This window comes from Dromiciops gliroides, chromosome X (assembly GCF_019393635.1).
Source record: "Dromiciops gliroides isolate mDroGli1 chromosome X, mDroGli1.pri, whole genome shotgun sequence".
Taxonomy (NCBI): domain Eukaryota; kingdom Metazoa; phylum Chordata; class Mammalia; order Microbiotheria; family Microbiotheriidae; genus Dromiciops; species Dromiciops gliroides.
This window is the reverse complement of record NC_057867.1, coordinates 31,305,672-31,329,839: the sequence shown is the minus strand read 5'-3', so window position 1 is coordinate 31,329,839 and position 24,168 is coordinate 31,305,672. Positions and strand designations below refer to the sequence as shown.

The following is a 24,168-nucleotide window of genomic DNA, read 5'->3' as shown; positions in this document are numbered from 1 at the left end:
TAGGATCTAAAATGATTTAGTAGAGGGCAATGAAACATAAAGGTTGGAAACCATTAGCTTAGAAAATGCCCAAACCACTCTACACATGGATTTCAAATATGACCTCTGAATAACAAAATCTATGTTTCTGTTTTAGGTCACTAAAAATGTGATTTTAAAATGGGAACAATCTTCTGTCCCCTCCACAGTACAGAAAACACCATGTTCACAAATTGCCAACAGATTTAAAAGCATGGATCATTTTATTTCACATTATAGAAAGTGGAGGCTGAAGAAAGGTTCCATGTTTTAAATTTATGGGCACCATTATCTGATAGTAGATCAGAAAGGCTTGCTGTTTCCAAGGAACATACAACTTCAGTAACAACTTGGCAAAATCTCTACCTGCTCAATGTGTTTACAATACAGAATAAATGCTATTTTTATCAACTAAGTTAGTATGACATGTGTCCTACTTAACATAAGGATGTAGAAACAGTTCTCTGTTAATTCTAACACCAACTGCTAGACTATGATCAATTCCCAAAATAAGAGTGGTGCTCAGATATAATCTGTGTGGTTATTTAGCTGGAGATACAATCTAGGGACAAACAAGAACTATAGTAGGCCCCTATTTGAGCACCTGAGTAAGAAAGCAATCTCTAACTCGAATACATCTACTCATCAGGCAAAGTAACCTCCTTGGGACCCATTCAAGAACTCAAAAGAAAGCAGAAAAGGCCACTGAACAGTCACCATTAGTGCCACAATAGCCATGCCATCAGCTTGACAGTGAACCTGACTTGTAGGACGGCCCTTCTGAGGCTCTGGGCTCATCCCACAGATTAGAAAGAAAATCCAGAAGGAAGGCAACAAGCATTTATTAAGTACCTACTATGTGCCGGGCAGGGTAGCTAGGTGGTATAGTGCAAAGCAACTTCAACTGTGGGTTGTGACCCCATATGGGGTCATGTAACTGAATGTGGGGGTTGCAAAAAATTTGGCAGTAAATGTTTGATCTGTGTACCTATTTAATATACCTATATATCCAGAGTCTAATAAACATTTCTCAGGAGAAAACGGGTCCTGAGTGGAAAGTTTAAGAAGCTCTGGTATACTGGATGGAGTGTGGGGCCTGGAGCTAGGAAGGCTCATCTTCCTGGGTTCAAATCTGGCCTTACTAGCTGTGTGACCCTGGGCAAGTCACTCAACTCTGTCTGCCTCAGTTCCTCATCTGTAAAATGAGCTGGGGAAGGAAGTGGCAAAATGCTTCAGTATCTTTGCAAAGAAAACCCCGAATGGGGTCACTGAGTCGGACACAACTGAAATGACTGAACATGTGCCAGGCACTGTGCTAAGTGCTTTACAAATATGATTTTATTTAATCCTCACAACAACCCTTGGAGGGAGATGCTACTATGATCCTCATTTTATAAATGGGGAAGAAATAAAGAGTTTAAGTGACTTGCCCACAGATATTAAGTGTCGGAAGCTGGATTGGAATTTCCTGACTCCAGGTCCAATGCTCTATTTCCTGGCTTCTTAAACTGTGGGTCAGGTCCCATAACTGAATGTGGGGGTCACAAAAAATTGGCAACAGTAAAAGGTTATGTACATATATATATACCTGGGGTCTCATAAAAATTTCTTGGGCAAAAAGAGGTAGTGTGGAAAAAGTTTAAGAAGCCCTGATTTTGGGGGGGGGGAGGGGAGCTAGGTGGCACAGTGGATAAAGCACTGGCCCTGGATTCAGGAGGACCTGAGACACTTGACACTTACTACCTGTGTGACCCTGGGCAAGTCACTTAACCCTCATTGCCCCACCAAAAAAAGAAAGAAGAAGAAGAAGAAGGAGGAGAAGAAAGCAGAAGAAAGAAGAAGCCCTGATCTACTGGACACCCCTCCCCACCCCCCAGGGTACAACTAGAGACAGGCATATCAACAATAGCAAGAAATGACAGCTACTCCTGAGGGCGGGGTCAGAAAAATGAAAAAAGCAAATATAAGAACTCATAAAGCTCATTAATCTGGGGGCTTAGAGATCATTCAAGCCCAAACCTCTTCATTTTAAAGAGGGGAAAGCTTAGGACCAGAGAGGTGGAAATGGTCAGGATTTGAACTCAGGTGCTTTGACTCCAGATCCAGTGTTCTTCTCACTGTACCACACTACTTCCCAATAACCTCCCAGATAACTAAAGCTAATGTACTAAATGGGTAGGCTCAAAGTTATTTCACAGATGTGAAAAAAAAAAAAGCATGACTCTTTTGAAGGTTTAAGCATCCAGGTCTATGGAATTCTAATATATTCATTTTCTAAAAAATAATCTTCTCTTGCCAAAGATACTAAAGCAGAAATAATTACTCAGACTTTTTTTATTTGCTGGTGAGATTTTTGAAACTGTAAAACTGATGCTAGTGGATAAGTAAACACAGCAAACACCAAACAAAGTAAATGGTATCTAATTTTGGGTCAAGAAATGAAAAGGTCCTTAAGAAAATGACTAGACTAGGGGCAGCTAGGTGGCGCAGTGGATAGAGCACCAGCCCTGGAGTCAGGAGGACCTGAGTTCAAATCCGACCTCAGACACTTAACCTTACTAGCTGTGTGACCCTGGGCAAGTCACAACCCCAAGTGCCTCACTAAAAAAGAAAGAAAGAAAATGACTAGATTAAACCTTAAAGACTCTACTGATCTGCACGCAGTAACAGAAAGGATAGAGAATGAACTGGACAGCTTCTCACTGTGGCCTTCTCTGCTTCTGGTCTCAGCAATTAATTTTTTTTTTTTAAAGTGAGGCAATTGGGGTTAAGTGACTTGCCCAGGGTCACACAGCTGGTAAGTGTTAAGTGTCTGAGGCCGGATTTGAACTCAGGTACTCCTGACTCCAGGGCCGGTGCTCTATCCACTGCACCACCTAGCTGCCCCATAGCAATTCATTTTAAAGTAATAATTTGAGTAATTTATCTTAAAGAAATCAATTTAGGTAAAGATCTTAAAATCATGATCCAATGCCATTTGTCTACTTCAAGATGCACCCAGGCCACCCCAAACTTCAAGTCTAAAACTCGCCTGAAATCATGTGAAGTCCCACCCCCTCCATTTCAAACCTAATCAAAGGCCCTGATAACCCATGGAAAGTTGGGAACTCCAAGAACAAGTTATTTTGACAACCCCTACGGAGACAACAGCTAGCCGCTGTTCTCCAGGTGCAGCAGTTCTGCATCCTCAGCAGCCACAGCTCCAGAAGACCAGGAAAAGAAAGTTTTCACCACTTAAGCCAAATGGTTCAACACAAGAAATAGCTATGATTTTATGAATAGAAATGACATGAAAGAACATGTATTACCATCTGCCTTGCCACTGTGTTCTAAGGACTATGATATCTTTCCATCTGACTTGTAGCTGAAGCTACCCCAGTGGGATCAAACTCAAACAGAGAGAGATCCCGGGGGGGCTTCAGCTTGACTTAGAAAACCAGAAATTAACATTATCGATAGTATTATTATTTCTTTTGTTAAACATTTCCCAATTACATTTTAATATGTTTGACACTAGCCAGTTTGATACCATTAGTCTATTTATTTCATTAGAATGTGAACTCCTAGAGAGCAGGGTCTGCCTTGCTTGTAAGCACTCAACAAATGAATTTTCAACAAGTCATTCCCCAACTGAGAAATGGACAAAGGGATATGAACAAGCAGTTTTCAGATGAAGAAATCAAAGCTATCTACTGCCACATGAAAAAATGCTCTAAATCACTATTGATTAGAGAAATACAAATTAAAACTCTGAGGTACCACCTCACAACTATCAGATTGGCTAATATAACAAAAAAATAGAAAATAATCAATGTTGGAGAAGCTGTGGAAAAATTGGAACACTAATGCATTGTTGGTGGAGTTGTAAGCTGATCCGATCATTCTGGAGAGCAATTTGGAACTATGCCCAAAAGGCTATGGGACTGTGCATAGCCTTTGACCCAGTAATACCACTACTAGGTCTGTATCCCAAAGAGATCATAAAAAATGGGAAAGGACCCACATGTACAAAAATATTTATAGCAACTTTCATTGTGGTGGCAAAGAATTGGAAATTGAGAGAATGCCCATCAACTGGGGAATGGAAGAACAAGTTGCAGTATATGAATGTCATGGAATACTACTATTGTGCTGTAAGAAATGATGAGCAGGCAGATTTCAGAAAAACCTGGAAAGATTCAAGTGGACTGATACTGAATGAAGTGAGCAGAACCAGGAGAACATTGTACACAGTAATGGCAACATTGTGTGATGATCAACTGTGACAGACTTAGCTCTTCTCAGCAATATAACGATCCAAGAGAATGCCAAAGAACTCATGATGGAAAATGTTCTCCACATACAGAAAAAAGAACTGTGGATTCTGAATGCAGATTGGACCATACTGTTTCTACTTTTTGGCTGTTTTTTTTTTCTTTTTTGAGGTTTTCCCCTTTTGTTCTTTCACAACATGACTCATGCAGAAATATGTTTAATGCGATGGTACATTGTAACCTATATCAGATTGCTTTCTGTCTTGGGGAAGGGGGAGGGAGGGAGAAAAATTTGGAACTAAAAATCTTATGAAAACAAATGTTGAAAACTATCTTTACATGTAACTGGAAAATAATAAAACAATTTTATGATAAAAAATGCATTTTCATTCACTGACACCAACCAAAAAGCTAAGGGGTTGGAGAAGGAATTATCCAAAATAGGGGATACCTGACACCAAACATTGAACATTTCTGTCCCATTATGATCAAGTGCCTGGCACTGAATAGAGGCTAAACAGATGCCTGATGGTTAGGAGAGGATAGATAAGTATTTGCAAACTCAAAGATTATCCCTGAAATAGAAAGTTAGTTCTACTAAACATATCAAGCTTCTGAAAGTGACTAAGAAGCCTGTTTAGAGTCTTGAATTAAAAAGAAAAATCCACAAAATAAGCCAGAAGTGGAGAAGTCACAGGACTCTGCACCTCACAATCAATCCCTAATGGGAATCCTCACATTTTCTTAGCTCATTTCGGTTAATAATGTTTTCATTCTACTGAACATAGCATTTGATTTAGCCCCCAATCATGCTTGTGAGCTAGCCATCTTTTCCTTGTTGTTTTGCCCTTATTAATTAACCCCTTTTTCTTTTGCTACCTTCACTCTACTTCACCCCCAAAACATAAAACTAACTTTAGACTAACTTTGGCACTCCCTCATCTCTAGAGTTTTCTAATGAGAAAGCTGATCCTTTCAGGCTCAGTGTGAATCAAAAGCTAGAGCCCCTGCTGCAAGCACTCATTACAACAGCCTTATTGAAGGAGCCTCATTCACTGGGTGGAAAAAACAACATTGGGGATTTCTGAAAACTCCTCTCTTAATATCCTCTTATTTAATTAATAACAGACTATTCATGTTTCTATGGGGTTCTACCAAGAAATTCTTCCTTCCAGTTCTGGTTGCTTAGAAAGCCTGCAGAAGCAAACTAAATACGATACTGAAACAGCATGAAGTGAACCCCAAACAAAAATGCATCAAGATCTAGCAAAACATGTGATCCTGGGCAAGTCACTTAACCCTCATTGCCCCCCCCAAAACAAACAAACAAACAACAACCCCAAAACAAAGAACTCTATAGATGACATCAGGGAGCTCAAGGCAAAGTCTATTATCTAGGTGTGGTTTGATCCCTTCAGTCCTTTTCACTGAGCTAGACAAAAGATCTAGCAAAACATAGTATATACCCATGGAAACACACAGGAAATAAAAGTTAAGAATTTGTGTGACAAGGCCCATCATTTTCGAGATTTAATCTTCAAGAGGATTATTTATCCACTTGGTAAAACTCCACTTACCTGTACACTTAAGGACAAATAATCTCATTTTGAAAGTTTCCCTTTAATACACTATTTTCTCAGAAAGTTAAGTTCCTACCTAAAAAAAAAAATTTTTTTTTCAGTAACAAAGTTTATGGCCAGTCAGAAACAAATCAACTTCTAAAAAGAGAAATGTTATTAAGATAACTTCTCAGGAGAGCAGTTTTATAAATCCCCTATGGCAAAATGAAGACCAACATAGGACCACAGCTAGGAGAAAACAGAAGGAGTACATCAGAAGTTGTAGGACTTTCTCTCTGTGATGCCAGCGGTATTAAAGAGAGTACATTATCATCAATACAGAAGGAAGACACTGCCACTCAACATTTATTTGGTTCAGTCCACTACCATCTCCTGCAGCTTTCAAATTTCAATTTTCTTGTTAAGTATTAAGTGAAGAGAAAAACACCTTAAGTACTAATCACACTATTATCTTGGCCTGAGAATTACCGGGCCCTATAGTTTAAATAAGAGATAACAGGACATAGGGGAGAAGAAATACAGGTCATTTTCCCCCCAATCTGGTGCTCTCTCCTAAAAGAATCCCATGTCCAAGGAATTCAGGAGCGAATTGCTTACTTATCAGCCTGGAAGTCTGATAGACTTGAACACAGTCATCCCCATCCAATCTCCCTGAAAAAGGTCCAAGCAAAGCTGAAACACCTCTTTCGACAGTAATTCCACAAGTAGATAATGAGCTTCTGGAACATGCATTGGCAACAAGTCACGATAAGAATAAAGCCACTAAGCCCCTTTGTACCTCTAAGCCCCTGTCACAGCAGGGTCAGGTGCCTCAGTACTCTTGTGGCAGAGCCTGGAGTCTGTGACTTTGTCATTAGCACTGAAGTGTTCCTTAAACCTGGCTAATGTAAAAGTAGAGGCCTAGGGTTTTGGGGGGTGAGCAGTCTAAAAATCATTGGGGGTGGGGAGTATAGATTTGTGATTTTATTGGGGGTGTAGAGAACTCCTGATGTGGAAAGCTTCCTCCACTGATACAGATGCGAACAATAATGATCACTAATATTTAAATAGAACTTTATGGTTTACAAAGGGCTTTACATATACCATCCCATCTGATTTTTACAACAACCTTGTGAGCTAGATGGTATTTTGTCTGTCACTTAAGAGTTTTCCACAGTTCCAAGGGCACTTGGGGGTTAAGTGATTTGTCCAAGGGCACCTACCTACTATGTGTCAGAGGCAGGACTTTACCTTCCTGACCTGACCTATCATCACATCAGTCATGGCTTCTCACAAAACAGAGGTCTACCTTCAATTAACTACTACTGACAACTGCCACAAATAAGCTTTGCTTTCTCTCTGCTTATGATTAACCCTAACCGAGCCCCTAAATATGCAATAAAGCAACTGGAAAAATTTTGACAACAGCTACTCATTAGCTATAGGATTCTTCTTAAATTGAGTTGGTTTTTTTTTCCCCTCCCAAGATTCACGTGCTAATTTTCTCTACTTCTTAGTACATAGAAGAAATAAAATAAGTTTACAACTGGTGAAAGCTTCCTGTTGACACTTTCAGAAAGGGAAACTTTTTAAGTTACAGAACAGATAAAATTCAGGGAACAGCAAAGTTAAAAGCCTCCATACTGTCTTCCACCCAACATGCTTCACTTTCTTTAAAGACTTCTCAGAGTGGAAGAGGAAAACCAACCTGGGCCTTCTCTGTTGAAGCTTCCTAGAAAATGACAACTTTGAGGTCAACAGATGGGCACCTACTCTTTGGCATTCTCAGAGACAGGACTAAATCACATGTGGGTGACCTCTGAGATTTCAAATATTCATCTCCAGACTTTAATTTTTTAAAAAAAATTTTTAGTGAGGCAATTGGGGTTAAGTGACTTGCCCAGGGTCACACAACTAGTAAGTGTTAAGTATCTGAGGCCAGATTTGAACTCAGGTACTCCTGACTCCAGAGCCAGTGCTCTATCCACTGCGCCACCTAGCTGCCCCTCATCTCCTGACTTTAAATCTTTTACTATAGAGATAGAGGAACAAGGGGCAATTATTCCTCAACCTTAGAAAGACAGTGTCATTGACTTGAGTATTAATTATGAGAAGTCTGTAATAATCATAATCATAATAATGAGGAAAAATTATGGCTGGATCAGTAAGAAACATACAAAACTGGGTTTGTTTGATTCATTCTGCTTACACAGGCAGAAATATCAATAAACCTGTAAAATGGTGAAACTACTACTTGCAATACCTACCTCACAAAGGTGCATGGGAAGAAAGCATGCTGTAAACCTTCAAGCACTACACAAATGTGAACACTGGTATTACCAAGTGCAGAACAATTCCATCTACAGGCATTTTAGTCTCCCATGGAAGAAGAGCTAACCGTGAAACTAATGCATCAGGTAAAGATTTAGCTATGTCAGGTTAGTGTTTTAAGGCTTCATGTCTAATGGGCTTTGTTAGCTTTTGTTATACTTTTTTAAAATAAAAGTCTCAAGATAAGGACTCAACAAGACAGGCAGTCAGTCAATGAACATTAAGTGTCTATTATGAGTAAAGCACTATGCTAAGCTCTGGAGATACAAAAGGCAAAGGACAGTTCCTTACCTCAAGGAGTTCAAGGGGACCTCAAGGGGAAACAACAGGCGAATCAGTAGGTACAAGCAATCTATATACAGGCCATATAGGAAATAATTGAGAGGAAAAGGCACTAGAAGTAAGGAGTTAGGAAGGACTTCCTAGAGAAGATGGGGTTTTAACTGGCACTTAAAGGAAGCCAGGAGGCAGAGATAAGGTGGGAGAACATTCCAGGCATGGGGAACAGCCAAAAAACACCCACTAACTGGACATGGAACAGCAAGGAGGCCAGTGAGTAATAGGGATAGTAGAGGAGAAAGGGTTTAGGGGAAAAGATACTGAGTTCTGTATTGGACACATGGAGTTTAACATGTCTACTGAAAGGGAGTTGGAGATACAAGATTGGAGGTCAACAGAGAGGTAGATTTTGAGCAACATCAGCAGAGATGATAATTAAATACATGGGAGCTGATGAGATCACCAAGTATGGATTGAGAAATTTGGTTAGTGAAAGATGAAATGAAGAGAAGAGGCCTAGTTCAGAACCCTGAGGTTATGGTTAGAGGGAATGGCCTAGAAGATCCAGCCAAGGAGACAGAGAAATAGTGGTCAGTTAGGAGGAGAACCAGGAGAGAGGGGTGACCAGAAAACCTAGAGAGAAGGCAGTATCAGGGAGGAGAGGGTGATCAACAGTATCAAAGGCTGCAGAGAGGTCAAGAAGAATGGAGAATGAGGTTGAGGAAAAAGGTGAATGGCCTCGATTTTTTTTTTGACAAAAAGGTTCTTGGCTGAGAGGGTGGGGGGGTAGGAGACCTTTGGGAGAGTGAGTTGATCAGGAAGGTGCAGAAGGATTGCCTAGCAGCAATGAGGGGCCAATTGAGGGCCTCCATGTCCCTTAACAGTTCCATCACAGCACCTGGTTCCGGTGCATCTTGCTTGAAACTACCTAAGTGTGGTTTACTGTCATAGTGAGAGCAGACAACAAATACCATTCAGTGTTGGTGGCACTTGGGACTCACTCGAGAGCTCTGGGCTTTTCAGTTACCGCCATAGCTGTTCCAACTCAGGTTCAGCTCCCTACCCACGCATGAGAGAAGGGTAGGGAAAAGGAACTGATTTGGGGACAGAATGGGGCTGGCCAGCATATAGCTCAGCTCCTCTCTGCCTCCTCTCTGATCCTCAATGTCAGAGCTGGATGGGCCTAAAGCTATCATCTGGTCTGATTCCTTCAACAAATGACACAAATGAAGCCTACAGAGGGGAAATGACTTGCCTAGACCTAGAACCAAGTTCTTTTGAATTGAAGCCTTTTGCTCTTTCTACTATACTACACTTCCTCTCCATCCTCTCTGAATCTTTCCCGTCTCATCTCACATTCATTTCCTTTCTGTATATTATGTTCCAGCCACAGTAGCTGTTCCCACATCTCAAATGGCGTGCATTCTCACAAGCCTGGGATGTGCTCCCCCCTCCTTAGCTCCATCAGTTGGAAACCTCTTCATTCAGGGCTCAAATCAGCAGCCACCTCCTCAAGGAAGCCTTCCCTGATGTCTCCCAACCCAAAGTGTTTCCTTCTTCCTCAATTTTTTTTTATAAAAGAAATTGTTTAGCTCTTTCCTTTGCCCCTTACTTTGTAAACCATTTGTGTATCTGCTGTGTATAAACCCCTTCAAAGGGAGAGCTCTGTTGTTTTTCATCTTTGTCCTTCCATGCACGTAATAGGCATTCAATAAATAACTGCTGAAATGGAATCTTTTGGCTTCTGTAGCCCTGTGTGGTGCTAATTTGTGAGTCTCTCTGAAATTGAAAAGAAATATCCTGTGGTAACATGTTTCCTTTTCTCCCCTTCACCTTCTTTTGTTCTAAATGGTGAAAAAAATTCATCTGGCTCTAATATTTGGGGTTTAAATTCCAAGTTCGAAGGAACTTTGTCAAACCCTGTCTTAAGATCTTCTGAATGAGAAATCAGCTCTTTTCAATTAATATCAAGTTGTAGAGAAGATAGAAATCAGAATTTTCATTTGGGGGGTTAATTTTGAATCATCTTATAATAGTATTTACAATATTGATCACATCAACTATAAAAATTCACTTAGTAGTTTGCTAACTCCATTTGTTAAATGTTTGTCTTGAGCAGGTGAGAAATTCAAATAAGTAATACTTTCTTGGGTTATACCTTCACATTCTGGTCCAATGGAGCTCACTACTTCATTATTAAGTTATCATGACCACTATAATCCAAGTTGCTGAAAAACAAAGACATAATAAGATTCTTAATCCACTCCCCACCCCCCAATTATTTCAGGCACTAAAAATGTAGAAGGGTTGCTACAAATGCATCCAGTAGATAAGAGTATCCCAGAAGGTCAGAAGTCAAACACACCCACTGGGGTCTTACAGCTTCACAACTTTTAAGTGTTCCAAATAAATTTCTTATCAACGATGCAATTTTTGCAAACATGAGGAGCTATTACACAGCACTCTTCCTCTCAAGGCAGATCCCCAAAAGAAGACACAATCTGGTTCAAATTGCTGAAACTTGTATAAACCAATCAGCCTGAGAAAGGAAAAAAAATGTCCCATACAGTAAGCAAGGTATGACATGATAAATGACCAGTCTCCAGGACCTGATAGAAACACACACACACAAAGCTCTAGGAGACAGTCAGGGTAGAGACATCAATTCAACAAGTATTCATTAAGCCCTCAATATGTACCAAGCACTGTGCTGGGTCCTGAAGACACAACAACCAAAAAAAAAAGAGCCTTACATTTTGGTGTGTGGTTTTGTTTTGTTTTGTTTTTTGGGGGGGTAAAGAGCTTACATTTTATTGGAGGGGAGGGAGGAGGAGATAGAGAAAAGAGAAAAGGGAAAGGGGGAGAGGGAGAAAGAGGAGAGAAAAGAGGGAGAAAGTGGAGGGTAAAGAGAGGGAGGGGGTCAGAGAGGCAGTGAATGGGAGAGGGAAGGAGGAGGAAAAAAGGGAGAGGAGGGAGGGAAAGAAAGGGGCGAGGAAAAGGGGTGGGGAAAAGGAGCGAGCAAGAGAGTGAGCACACGCGAGCAAGAGCAAAGCCAACCAACTTCCCCAAACCTAGAGGAGCTTGGCCCCCTTAACTCAATCTGCATTATGCTCCAGGTTGCACCATTTGGATTACTTCTAAGTATTCAAGTCCTGTGGTTTTTGCCCCAAGCCTTAGAGAAGGCTGAGAAACCACAAAAGCCAAAGAAAAAGAGATTCTCTAGTGAGCACCTGTCGGCAGAATATGTGTTTTGATGCAAACACACAACAGAGCACACCACAAGTGCTACTATGCAACGTTACTTGACACTTTATTCAAGCAGTTTGGGCGCTCTGCAATGATATGAGCAGACTGGACGCTGAAGAGAGAGAGGTCAAGGATCAGTGATTGTGCAGTGTGGAGAAGAGCTGTCAGAAGCTCACAGAGATTAAATAACTCGCTCCCTGACTCTCATGGAGTCAGTAAGGGTCAGAGGAGGAGGCTTGAACCTCCATCCAAATACTCAGAAAGACGTTGAATTATGAGGCTGCCGTTCAGACTTTCGTAGAGATGTGCTCCCGTTTTCTGATTGCAACTGTGTGTGCCCTGCAAAATAACTGGCTCCAACCACAGCTGCCCAGAGCTGCCCTCCCTGTCTCATCTTCTTCGTCTCACTGCACTTCACTGGCATCTGCAAGCCAGGAAGGAACTGCTATTCTGCTCTGAGCATCATAAGTCAAGTCCTCCGTGCAGAACCTTCACTTTTGGAGATAATGAAAGAGACAAAAGGATTAGAGTGGCATTTTCGGGTTCTGGGTAGAGTTGGTGGCGCCAGTCATGATAAAAAAAAAAAAAGCATCTTTTGACTTAAGATGAAGCATTAGGATTTAGATGCCACGCAAAAAACCCTGGATTCTCACAAAGTTGCTTTTCAGAGTATAACCTAATTTGAAATGGCTTATATTTTTGTGTGTATAACAGATCCTAAAGTAATATAATTTTCATAAGAAATGAAGCATAAAGCTAGTATTAAGAATGGCAAGACTGGATCTGGATTACATAGGTCTTAAAATGGGCCGGGAGGCAAGCTGTAGAAAGTGAAATACTGAGACAATGGCATGAGCTTGTAAACAAGTCTTTACCACACTTTTGGTGGAAAGAAGTGAGAACTCATTCAGGTGACTGAGATCTAACACTATGCTTTAGCTAGACAGCCATTCCCTTATAGGGTCACACAGACCACTTGAAAAAGCCTCCCAACCTTTCCAGACTGCTGAGGAATTGCTATGGTGACTCCCTCAGAATGACACTGAGCTACAAGAGCCGTTATCACAGGCTTAGTACAATCATTTCTGTTTGTTGTTATTCCACAGTTACTGAGAGTCAAAGGCAAACTGTCATACTCACAGATATCTCGACTTTTGGCCAAGTTTTATAACCTCAAGCAATGAAAATACTATAGGATGTTAGGTCTTAACGTGGAGTGAGTCCTTCTAGTCTTTGGAAAACACATATTAAAAACAAGCACAGATATTTAAATTTGGAAATTAGCAACTAAATATGCAAAATAATTATTTCAAAACAATCCACCAACTGTCAGCAACTGTCAAGCCTTAAGAGCTAATAAGGAGCTCCAATGGAAATTGACGTTTTAAAAATCATCAAAAATTAAATTTCACTTGGACACCGCAAGTACATACAGCTCCCCTAAACCAAAATGTTCTGGCTGTTCTTTCAGTGGCAATAGCAAGCAGAGCAAAGGAAATAAGGTCTCCCAAGTGGCATAATCAGATGGCTAGGGCATAAGCCTAGAAAGGAACATGCACCCTGCAGAGGTTCCCTTTCAAATCCAAGAGTAATTATTTGGTTACCCTGTCTATAAGTCTATCACAATAACTACTTTCTGTTAATTTTTTTTTTGTGGGAGAAAAAGTTTTGTGAACACAGAGACCCAATTATTCTCTTCTAAATAGGACCTATGTGTAAAAATTCAACAAAATATCTTTCAATTTTTATGTCTGATTTTCTGTAATTCACATCATTTGTGGATGTGTATTAAATTTAACCTGCAAGTCAAAAAAATTCAGTGTTATTGTACATAGATTAGTGTTAATAGAGTACTCTGAAAAGAAAGATGGCATTGCTGCTATATTAACTTCAATCAAAAAATTTTCCTATGATTCTAGCAATCACTAGGAAAAGGTGGAAGAGGTTTGGAATATAAGAGAAACAGTGCTTAGAGCACTCTGGATGACAAGGGTTTTCTAGTAGAGGTTGCTGAAAAAGGATTTGTTTATGCTGGGAAAAGCAGCAGTAGCTCTACACATCAGGTGAATGCTATTGCAGTCATAAATCTATGGGATTATCCTAGATTGTCAGATTCTCTGCAATTAGAAGGCTGAGGGTGGGGAGGGAAGGGAAGAAGAGAGGAGAATTCATTTTCCCTCCTCCTCCGAGGAAGATTGTTTTGTTTTTGTTAAATCAGAATGGCAGTGATACATCAGATTGGGTTTTCATCAGACAATTCTGTGATGCTGATACATGAATTTGGTTTGATTCCCTAAGAGTTTTATCCACCTAAGAACAGTCTTCATTTATTTTTTTTAAAGGTCGCCATATCTCTTGATTCAAAATGAAACTCAAGAGATACAGTTCCCATACCACATGTTTAAGACAACCCTCAAAAACAGTTTAAGAGGAAATTCCTCCATCTATCAGTACTGAACTGTTCTTCTGTAACAATAAAGGGAATGTTGAACATAAAACCATGCCTCAACAACAACAAAGTTTCTATTTGGGTTTGAGACAAGAACCAGTTTGTACTTGCAAAGTTTATGGAGAAAAGGGTACTAGTGATATACTAAAACATTCCTTATCAACTTGTGTTACCCTCATTTCAAAAGATTCAAGTTGTGTCAAACAGAAAAATTCTAATCTTGCATAGCTGACACAAAATTAATATGGCCATCATGCAATATCACCAATATTTTATTGGGCCACTCAAAACATACACTGCAGTCTTTCAGCAGAGTTTTCACTGCAGCACCGTCAACCTTTCTGCTGTCAAGATTGGGGAAAAAAAATCCCATAAAGATTATAAACATTAAAAAAGCAATCATAAAATGAGAAAACTTTTTTTTTAAAGTCTACAGAATAAGAACACTTTAAGGGAATGGTTTTTAAATCACTAACACTTTAGGCACATGGGGTAAGCATTCAGAAAGTATTTGTCAATTGACAATGATATTAGAAGACTAACAGACAAGAGTATTAACTATAAAAATCATCTGGAAATATCATCATACTCTCCTTAACTTTGATTTTGTTGAGAATCAGTGAAAGGAAAGAAAGTTTTAATTTGTCTATCTAAATTCCAGTTTTCAAACACTTTAATGGGCTACATTTTGTAAATTGATAGCATAATAAGCTCAACCCACTTTCCAGCTGCAGTTAACTATAGAAACAAAAGAAATGATCACATTTTAAAGGGTTTGGACATTAAAAAAAAATTATACATGCAAGATGTTCTCTTTTCCTTTGTTTTTTAAGTTTACAAGTGGTTAAATAGAAACTACCTTTACCTTCCACAAAGTAGGACTCAAAAATGCCATTTTAGTTATTATGGGAGTAAGAATGGGCTAATTTAGGTTTTTCTCAATTATTTCTAATTTTTATAAATGATTTCTAAAAGCAGCTTACAATTTTTTCAAAGTCATGCACTTATTCACTAAAGGTAGGTAATAGTTTTCTACCCTTAGAATATTCTCTCACCAGTAATTGTCAACATTTAAAAAATACAAGTTCTCTGAAGCTGGGGCTTACAAGCTTTCTCATTCACAATGCATGTTTAGGGAACCTTTCTATTGTTTCCTAAAATCTTAGAGGGAGACCCTGAACATACTGGCAAAAATAATTAAAACCAAAACCAAAATCAAAACCTGTGAAACGATAAAATCCTAAAACCTATCTGAGGACATTTGTTCATTCCATCTTTTACAGTTGATTGACCCAGCCTGTGAGACAAAACAGCATAAGCCACACAATTCCCCCTAGTAGGAAAGAGAATCAGAGAAAGTTCCCGTGAACAAAGCTCAGATCACATTCCATGGCAATGGATGGTGTGAATTACTGTTTCAATCATAAGACTCATAAGCAGAGCCAATTTTGGGCTTCGAAAGATGCAAAATGCTATCCCATTTTCTTCCACATAGTCTATTTTCCTTTGCAAAAATTTTGTCCTCTAACACAATACTTGTATAGTGGGGTGTTGGGAGAAGATGGAATAGCACGTAATAAGACTAGTTCACATTTATATAGCACTTTTATGCCAGGCATGGCACTAAGTACTTTTCCATGACTATTTCATTTTATCCTAATAACACCCCTTTGAGATTGAACGAGGGGCTTAAAGTGCTGCTTGGTCCCAAGTCTGTGTTAAGATCTCTTCAATGGACTGGCAACATCAGGGGAAACTTACCATGAAGAGAGGAAAAGAAGCTGTCAAATCCTTTGTGCCTCAACATACTGGGTGTGTGAGCTCCAAGTGTACAAATTCCCAAGAAACTCAGGGCAATTGCTATATGTTTTGTTAAATTATGAAAAGTGGCATGATTGCTATTTTTTTTTTAATGGAGAGAGATGCTGTGCATAATAACACAATGGAGAAATCATTAAGAAACCATTTACCCCCCAAAACCAGAATCCTTATTATAATGATGCCAAAGGCACCAAATTCCAGTTTATCTGCCACATAAACTTTTCAAAAGGCATTCAATGTTATTTCCTCGACTCTACCCAACATGCTCATCTGTGTGTGCTTCTCACCTCAGCAAGGCTACCTAAGCAGTCATGTGGTGAGCATCCCCCCAAAACTAGGTCCTCTACTGCTTGGTGAGAACATAAAGTAATACTCCTAATAGTTACTGTCCCCGAAAATACACTACATAATCATGAACTAAAAATCACGGAAGGCCTTTAAAAAAAATCATCACATGTTAAACTACTGTAATAGGTGGTCAGAGAATTCAGCCAATAGGTGATTTTAAGCTTAGCTGACCTGCTGAAAGGTGAACTCAAGTTACAGATCACCAGTTTTTGCTCTAATCTTACTCCTTAACACATACCATGAAGCAGTAACCATACAAAAACTGACCTTTCAGGGCTCAGGGAAGTAAATTTTTTTTATTATATGGCGCAGTTTGGCACAGTTATTATATCTTTAGTCTTTGGGGTATTTTTTATACTGTCCAAGTGTAGCACAACATTTTTTTTAAACAGTTGGCCAAACCATGACATATACTAAAAAAAAAAAAAAGAAGGTTACTTACCTGAGCCCTAACATCCCAGCTACCATGGAATCCTGCTGGAGCTGGTCTACAGAAGCAAGATGTGTTCTGGGGAGTCACATGTCACATCAAAGCAGGAACTGGTGATTCTGTGTTTTTATGGAGCCTAAAACAAAGAAAATGGTAAGTTGAAAGCCCCCATGTGCTTCAAGACCTTCTTCCCCAGGGCTACTTGGAGTATTTTGAAGACAAAAATGTAGAAAAATCCTATGTACACCCAGAAAGGTGACATCATAACTGGTAGCTAAATACAAACCACAAGTCTTTGGAACACCAAGTATAGGTATATTGCTGTAATGAAAAGAATAACCACTCTTGTTTAAAAAAAAGGAAAGAGAACATCATATATTTTATTACCTGTGGCAAAGCCCTGACACTAGAAAACAGGACATTAGCAGCAATCTTTGGCATGTCCTTCTGCCTCTAGGCACAAATCACCCAGAAACATTCAGGGAGTGAATAGGTTTTAAGACAGCGTGCTCTATCAAGGTATCATTCCACAAGAAACACTTTAAATCCAGAAACAAAGTAGACCTTGTTTTCCAAACAGTAGAAGACTGCACGAGGCAACACATTTACACAAGCAACTACTATAGAATCATTTGAAGGAGAAGATATTCTAAGAAAGACTGACCTCGAAATGATCACCAGAAACAGTGAAAATATGGTGACCCAGGCAATTAAAAGCCACCATCAAGACTATTTTAATCTTCTACTACCCCAGACAACTTTGAAACCTCTTTAAAAACTATTATATTACAATAGCCAAAAGACAATAAGTTAATTACTACCTTTCCCTTTTGCTTTTTAATAAAATGCTCAGCTACCAAAAGAGAGGTCTAAGGCTGCTTGGATGACTGTATTTTTAGATATTACTAAGATATCCGTCCTCATTTCCTTATTATGACCCAAACTGCCAAGAAAATAGCTAATCTCTTGGGCCCCTGAATTACCCAAGTGCGGCACCTTTATCTTTACACAAAAGAGGACCAGAATGTGCTTTGGAAACTGTTCACAGGAACAATTATATGTACATGAGCCTACAAAAGGCCTACATCATCTAAGCTATCGCTTTCCCAGAATAGTGGGGAAGAAAAGAATCTCTCACATTCAAGATTGGAGAGTGCTTTGAGATCCAGGCAGTAAAGTTAATTAGAAAAACAAAAATGAAACTGGTGAATAAGCAAATATTAATTAGATGATCTCTGGCAAATTAGTTAAATTCTCTGGGTCTGTCTTTACATGTAAAGCTGCGGTCAGACTACATGATCTCTAAGGAAGGTACTTTCCAGCTCCAAAAGTCTTTGATCTAATCCAGATTTAAGTTTAAACAACAAAAAAAAACCCCAACTGAATAAAAAACAAGATACTCATCAAAATGTGATTTGTAGGCAGACCTACCAAAGACTTTTAGCTCTCAAACAAGACAACCGAACCCTGAATTATCCTAGGTACCTGTCAGATTCAGAGGTAGTGGTAGATATACATACAAATAAACATATACTTTAGGGGCAAACAACTACAAGGATAAAATACATGATTATATCTAAGTTACATGCTTCATGTGAGCAGTTTAAATCACAAGGCTATTCTTCAAGAAATATTCCCAAAAGGTGCAGCTGCTTAAAGGTCATCATGGAAGGGGGATGTTCCTGGCAACTCCACACCACAGTACCATTCAATAATGGGACAAATTTGCAAAGAGCAGGACCATCTACCTTTCCAGCTTCACTGGGTTTACTCCCCCTCCTCTTGAACTTTGTGATCCATCCTTTGCATCTCAGGAACAACAACTCCCACCCATCTCTGTGCCTTTGCAAAGGCCATCCAGCACCCTTGAAAGGCACTCCCACCTTACCTTTGCCTAACAGAATCCCCCTGTTCCCTTCTTCCTCTGAAAGGCAGCTTGGGCACCATCTTCTGCATAAAGAACCTCCTAGTTGCTAGTACCCTCCATCTGATAATACCTTGTATTTAACATATATATGCACACACACACATATACTCCTATATTTGTGCTGTGTGTGTGTATATATATATATATATATATGCCATGAATGTATGTATGCATGCATGCGTGTGCATGCGTGTTTTCCTGTCTCCTCGTTAGAAAGTAAACTCCTTGGGAGAGTAGGGATTGTTTCATTCTTTGTATTTGTATCCCTAGAACCTTTTAGTTCTTGGCACACAGTAGAATTTTGTTAAATACTTGTTGATTTGATTGAATTTCATGCAAATAAAAGCTTCCATTTTGAAAAATTTGCTCCGCTGAAAAATGCAAAAGAGAAGGAGCAAGACAGAATATTGCAACAAATTCTGTACAATGAGCTGAAGGAGGGTAGAGAGGTTCGAGTTTCAAAGATACATTGATACTCCAAACAATGTCACAATAGGAAGCTGGTAACCAGCAAGGCTGCCAGAAAGCTCTGGTGTGCTACTAGAATTGAAGGCGATGATTCTTCAGTTTCAGAGTCCCACATGCTCTATCTCCAAAGCAAGAAGATGGCATCCTGTAAGTCAAAGTGGAATGCTAGCTGTTTCCTAACGTTGAGCTATTGTTTCCTGCCTCTGTGCATTTCTTAAGGGCAACTCCTTGTGTCTAGATGCTCATTCCTCATCTTTACCACTTAAAATCCTTTTGTTCCTTCAAAGCTTGGACCAGATGCCAGTTACTCTAGGAAGCCATCTCCATCCCCTGAACTTGCATGAAATAAGATATAAAAGTTCTCTCCTCTCTCATATTTCCTTAGAGAATTTTAGATCTCTCCTTTGCTCCATCCCATCTTACCTTGTATTATAATTATTTTTATTCATGCCATCATAGAGCTGGTGGGCCAAACCAAGGATAATGGATAAGCAGCCAGATGCCCAACTGGTATCCACACAAAGTCAAGAGGTCTAGGGAAAAGCCCTCAGCCTTGGGTGGACCCCCTGGGATGGACTTCCAAGAGAGAAAGTACAAGAGGCACAGCACAGGATGAGAATGTAAGATTGATAAGACCACAGGGGTACACACACACACACACACACACACACACACACACACACACACACACACTCACACTCTCTCTCTCTCTCTCTCTTCCCCTCCCTCCATGGTGTCATTGTACCCATAGAATACAGCAGAGCACTTTGCAGAGGTGATTAGTTGAATGGTTGCTGAATTGAAGTGACAGGGGAATCCTACATTAAGGCTGGCCTGTATCTGTATTAAACATGGCCAAGGGAGCTAATTTTAAAAGAGCGTGTTTAGACACATTCACATTTTGTGAAGGATTGTGTTACTGCTCCTGTCAGTCTAGAGGAGGGTCTCCTTAACATTCTCTAAAAATTCAACAGTGGATACAGAATGATGCCATGCACCTGGTACGCACACAACAGATCCTAATTAATGACAATCTAAAGGATTTCATGCCCTTTTCTTCAGGGCTGATTGCAAAATGTGACGAGATATTTTAAGCCAGTTACAAGGTTTTCACCAATGCTCATATTCATGAAAGATGAACAGATTCAACAACACATTGTTTACTATCAAAATAGCAACAAGAAGGTATGCTAAAGCTGAGAAGTGAACTCAACTAGAGGAATCAGTAATTCTACCTGAGTGACTAACAGTACTTTATGCTAAGCTGCCAAGAGAACTATTCCAATTAGAAACAGTACACAAAGCTTTAACATAACACTACAAAAGACTTTACCTCTTGCAGTTTTTCCTTTTCATGTAACAGAATTACTCAAAACCATGTTTCTCTTTTATGGCGTTCCTTGTATAATGTGAGCCCTACCAAAATATCAAAGCTTTAAGAAAAACACACGTGCCTTACAACTGACCAGTAGTGTGCAGGTAAGAGTGGAAGCTACTTGGAGCTTCTTTCTACCAAAGGCTACTAACGCTAAATGAGAGGCTAAAAGTGTACTTTTCTTTAGGGTTTGGGCAAAGGAAATCTGTGAAAACAGAAATGGTATTTTTCCATTGACTTGTATTATAATCTCAGAGATGTGACAAGCTGACACTAGCAAAGAAATCAGGAAGTGGCATTTCTATGAGCTGTCAGGACACTCAGAACTCTGATGCCTAATTTACACCACTAATTCAGTTAAATGTACTTTTCAAAGAAACCCCTCTCTGGATGAGGTTTATACTTATTCTATTTAAAGGACCAGGGGTGTGAAGAACAGATGACTGTCAAGAAGGCTGTTGCTCATGGGCCTACTCTCTCCGTTTCTTAAGTTAGAGGTACATGTGTGTGTGTGTGTGTGTGTGTGTGTATACACACACACACACACACACACACACATATATATTTATTTACAACAGTGACTTAAAAGCAGCATGATCTAGTGGATAAAGGGCAAGCCCTGCAGAGTCAGGAAGCTCTGGGTTCAAGTCCTGCTCCTGACATATACAGGCTGTGTGACCCTGGACAAGTCTCTTACCCTAGCAGTGGTCCAGGCAACTCTCTAAGACTAGAAATTACAGACTGAGTTTTTCATACCAGGCATTTCCCACAGAAATAAAATCACAGATCCCAACCAAAAACAACAAAACAGTGGTTCGGCTACTTGTTGACTTTAGTATAGTAAAAAGAACACGGAGTTTGGAGTTGGAGAAATGGAGTTCGAATCTCCTCTTTACTCCTTACGTGTCTGACCTTTTCAGCATCCTCATCCATAACATTAGCTGATCTCTAAGGTCTTGTCTTCCAGCTTTTAATCTGACAGGTTCGATAAAAAACAAAACAATGAGAGCACAAGAGCAACACTTTTACTTTTAGCTTGGTTTTTTGGTTTTGAAGGTTTCAAAAGGTTCCTGAATGACTAGGCTTGCTTGAATAGGAATTAAGATCAGGAACAAACAAAACAAAACCCTGTCTTTTTACTGGGTCCTAGCATCTTTTGAAAAACTAGGGATCTGGTTTATTGTATTTACCAAAATGTAGGGATCCTGATGAAAGCTTCCCACTATGCCAGCCCTAGAGTTCCCATTGAGGGTATTAGCTGCTTTATAAAAGTTCAATTTAATTAGCCACAGGGGCAAGGTTATGTTTCATTTTCACAGCTTAACTAAATCCGTAAATCTTATAAAGTTCCTTTTTAGAAAGTCTAGGTCAGTAAGCTCAATCCAGAACAAGTTTAGTTCCACAGCCCTAGACCACAGTTCTCACAGAACCCAGCTGTCTCACCCATGCTTGCTACTAGTCACAAGGGGTGTGTGTGGCTCAGCACAACCAATCCCCACTAGCAAAAAATAATAATCATAATAACTGCCTGCACATGTCCCGTGGAAAAAAGTCGACTGTCTCCTTTGTAATGATGTACGTTTGTTGTGAACGATCTACCCTCCCATATATCTAATCCTAAAAGCTGCTGACATATTAGGTAAAAGGAAAAAAACACAACAACTCCTGTTTGGGTTTTAGAGCTATTATTTTCCCTAGATTATCTGTATCTATTAATTTCATAAATGATCTCTGGGACGAGATAAATCTTTTCTGATTCTTCTCACCCTCCATAAGCCTTCAGTGGAAAGCCGTACACTGGGTACTGCAACCTAAAACCAGGCCAAAGTCACCTGGTTTTTGCGAAGAACTTGAAAGTTTCTAATCGGTTGGGTTGAGTGTCACATAGGAAGGTCCTGACTGTTATTTACACTTAGCAAATCTGAAGTGAGTTTCAGTTGGAGGATCCATTCAAAACAAAACTAGGAACCAAATAAAGCTGAGGGAACCGAAGGTAGACAGAGTGCACCAAACTCCAGAAACCAGCAAACCAGACACCCATCGTCCTGCCCGTGACTCTGCTCCAAAGGAACGATCCGAACTCAGGGCTTCAGAGTATGGCCCATGGCTTTTACGTAACTGGAAGATTTGGGGTGGTGGGGGGAGGGATGTGAGGGGTGCATACCGTACTCCAGCGGCCACAAATTCAGACATCCCCAAGAAGATGATGAGAGGCACAATGTGGAGCTCTTCACCAAAGAGCCCCCTTGGCAGCAAGTGACAGGATTGGTGACACTTCCCCCACTGCTTCTATCAGAAATGGCTGTGGGGCAGAGGGGACACAATGTACACTCCTCCCTATGGTGTGGGCAGTAATTCCCATCTCCCTCTTCCTGCCAAGGGGGAGGGGAGGAGGAGGAGAACTGACGGCCCTGTGGGGACTGGCAAAGACGTGGGGGACGAAAAAAAACAGGAGTTAACAGGGCAGCAGAAGAGACAAGAGGAGGGGTAGGGGAGGGAGGGAGATGAAGCTGCTGTGGCGCACTCTTTCGCCGGGGAGTAGGACTACTACGCAGGCGCGGGAGGGGAGGGGCCAAAGTGGCCGAGGGGGAGGGGGAAAGTCAAAGAGATGGGGGAGAAGAAATGAGGGGGGTGGGGAGAAGAAATGGAGGGGGGAGAAGAAATAGGGGGATGGGGAGAAGAAATAGGGGGATAAGAGACAACGGGAGTAGGGAGGAAGAGAAAAGAGGTGAGGGGATGGGGGGGAAGGGGAGGATGGATGGGGGAGCGAGCGCGCGACAGCGGCCGTGCACGAGTCCGAGCAGGGCAGGGAGGGGGCGGGCAGACAGGCCAGGCAAGAGCGCGCGGCCACGGCGCGAGAGCAGAGGGACTGCGCGGCACGGCGCTCGAGGCCCACCGGCAGCGGGCCGGAGCGCACGAGCGCCTAGCCGGGGCCAAGCAGGCGGGTGGGAGGGCGTGCGCGCGCTGGGACGCGCGCCGGGAGGCCGGCCGCCGCGAGAGGCGGGGTGGCACCAACGGAGGGCCCCGGGCTCCAAGGAGGGGGGAGCAAGAGCGAGGGAGGGGGGAGGGAAGGAGGGACGCCATCCACCAGCCCGGCCCGGCTCGCCTCCCCGACCCCGCGGCCCCCTCCCGCGCTGCCTCCTCTCCGCGGAGGGGCCCCCGCCCGCGGCCACAGCGGCGCCACTCACAGTCTGTCCTCCTCGCCTCCTCCTCCTCCGCTCAGCGCGGCGGCGGCGGCCATTTTCCGAACGGCTTTTACCACAGGACTCTTGATGAGGAGGGTGCGCGCGCGCCGCCGACAGCCTGGGAGCGCGCGCGCCGCCCCACGTCTCAACCACGCCACGCCCTCCCTATCCCTCTAGCTTCCCTCAGTTCCCTTACCCACCACTATCTGGTTCCTTCTCTCCGCGCCGGGCGGCTCCACCCATCCACATTTCTGATTGGACATTGGAGACGTCATTCCTAAAACTTATTTGTGATTGACTACGAAGTCAGAGAAGGGGGCTGGAGTCCTGGTAGCAGTTCCATGAATTGGCTGAAGTTTCTGTCAATTACTGCCCAGGTGGAGCAGAGAGGAAGCCCTTTCAGACTGTTGATTGGATGATGGTAATTTAATGGGACTGCGCCAATTGGGCGTTCTTAGCTGTCGGTTCAAGAAAGTGGG

At 41.2% G+C, this 24,168-nt stretch overlaps 1 protein-coding gene across 2 annotated transcripts in view; it reads right to left on the bottom strand.

Annotated features, from left to right (window-relative positions):
• The window catches only part of MECP2 (methyl-CpG binding protein 2), a 99,148-nt gene extending 75,327 nt beyond the window's left edge, over nucleotides 1-23,821 (bottom strand). The window contains exon 1 of one of the 2 annotated variants that reach the window (XM_043974788.1): nucleotides 23,693-23,821. In XM_043974788.1, the coding sequence (XP_043830723.1) occupies nucleotides 23,693-23,745 (53 nt within the window). In that variant the 5' untranslated portion in view covers nucleotides 23,746-23,821. Of the gene's footprint in view, nucleotides 1-16,746; nucleotides 16,871-23,692 lie in introns of those variants that run through there. The other variant, XM_043974789.1, reaches the window with a different exon arrangement.
• Nucleotides 23,822-24,168: the final 347 nt, after the last annotated feature.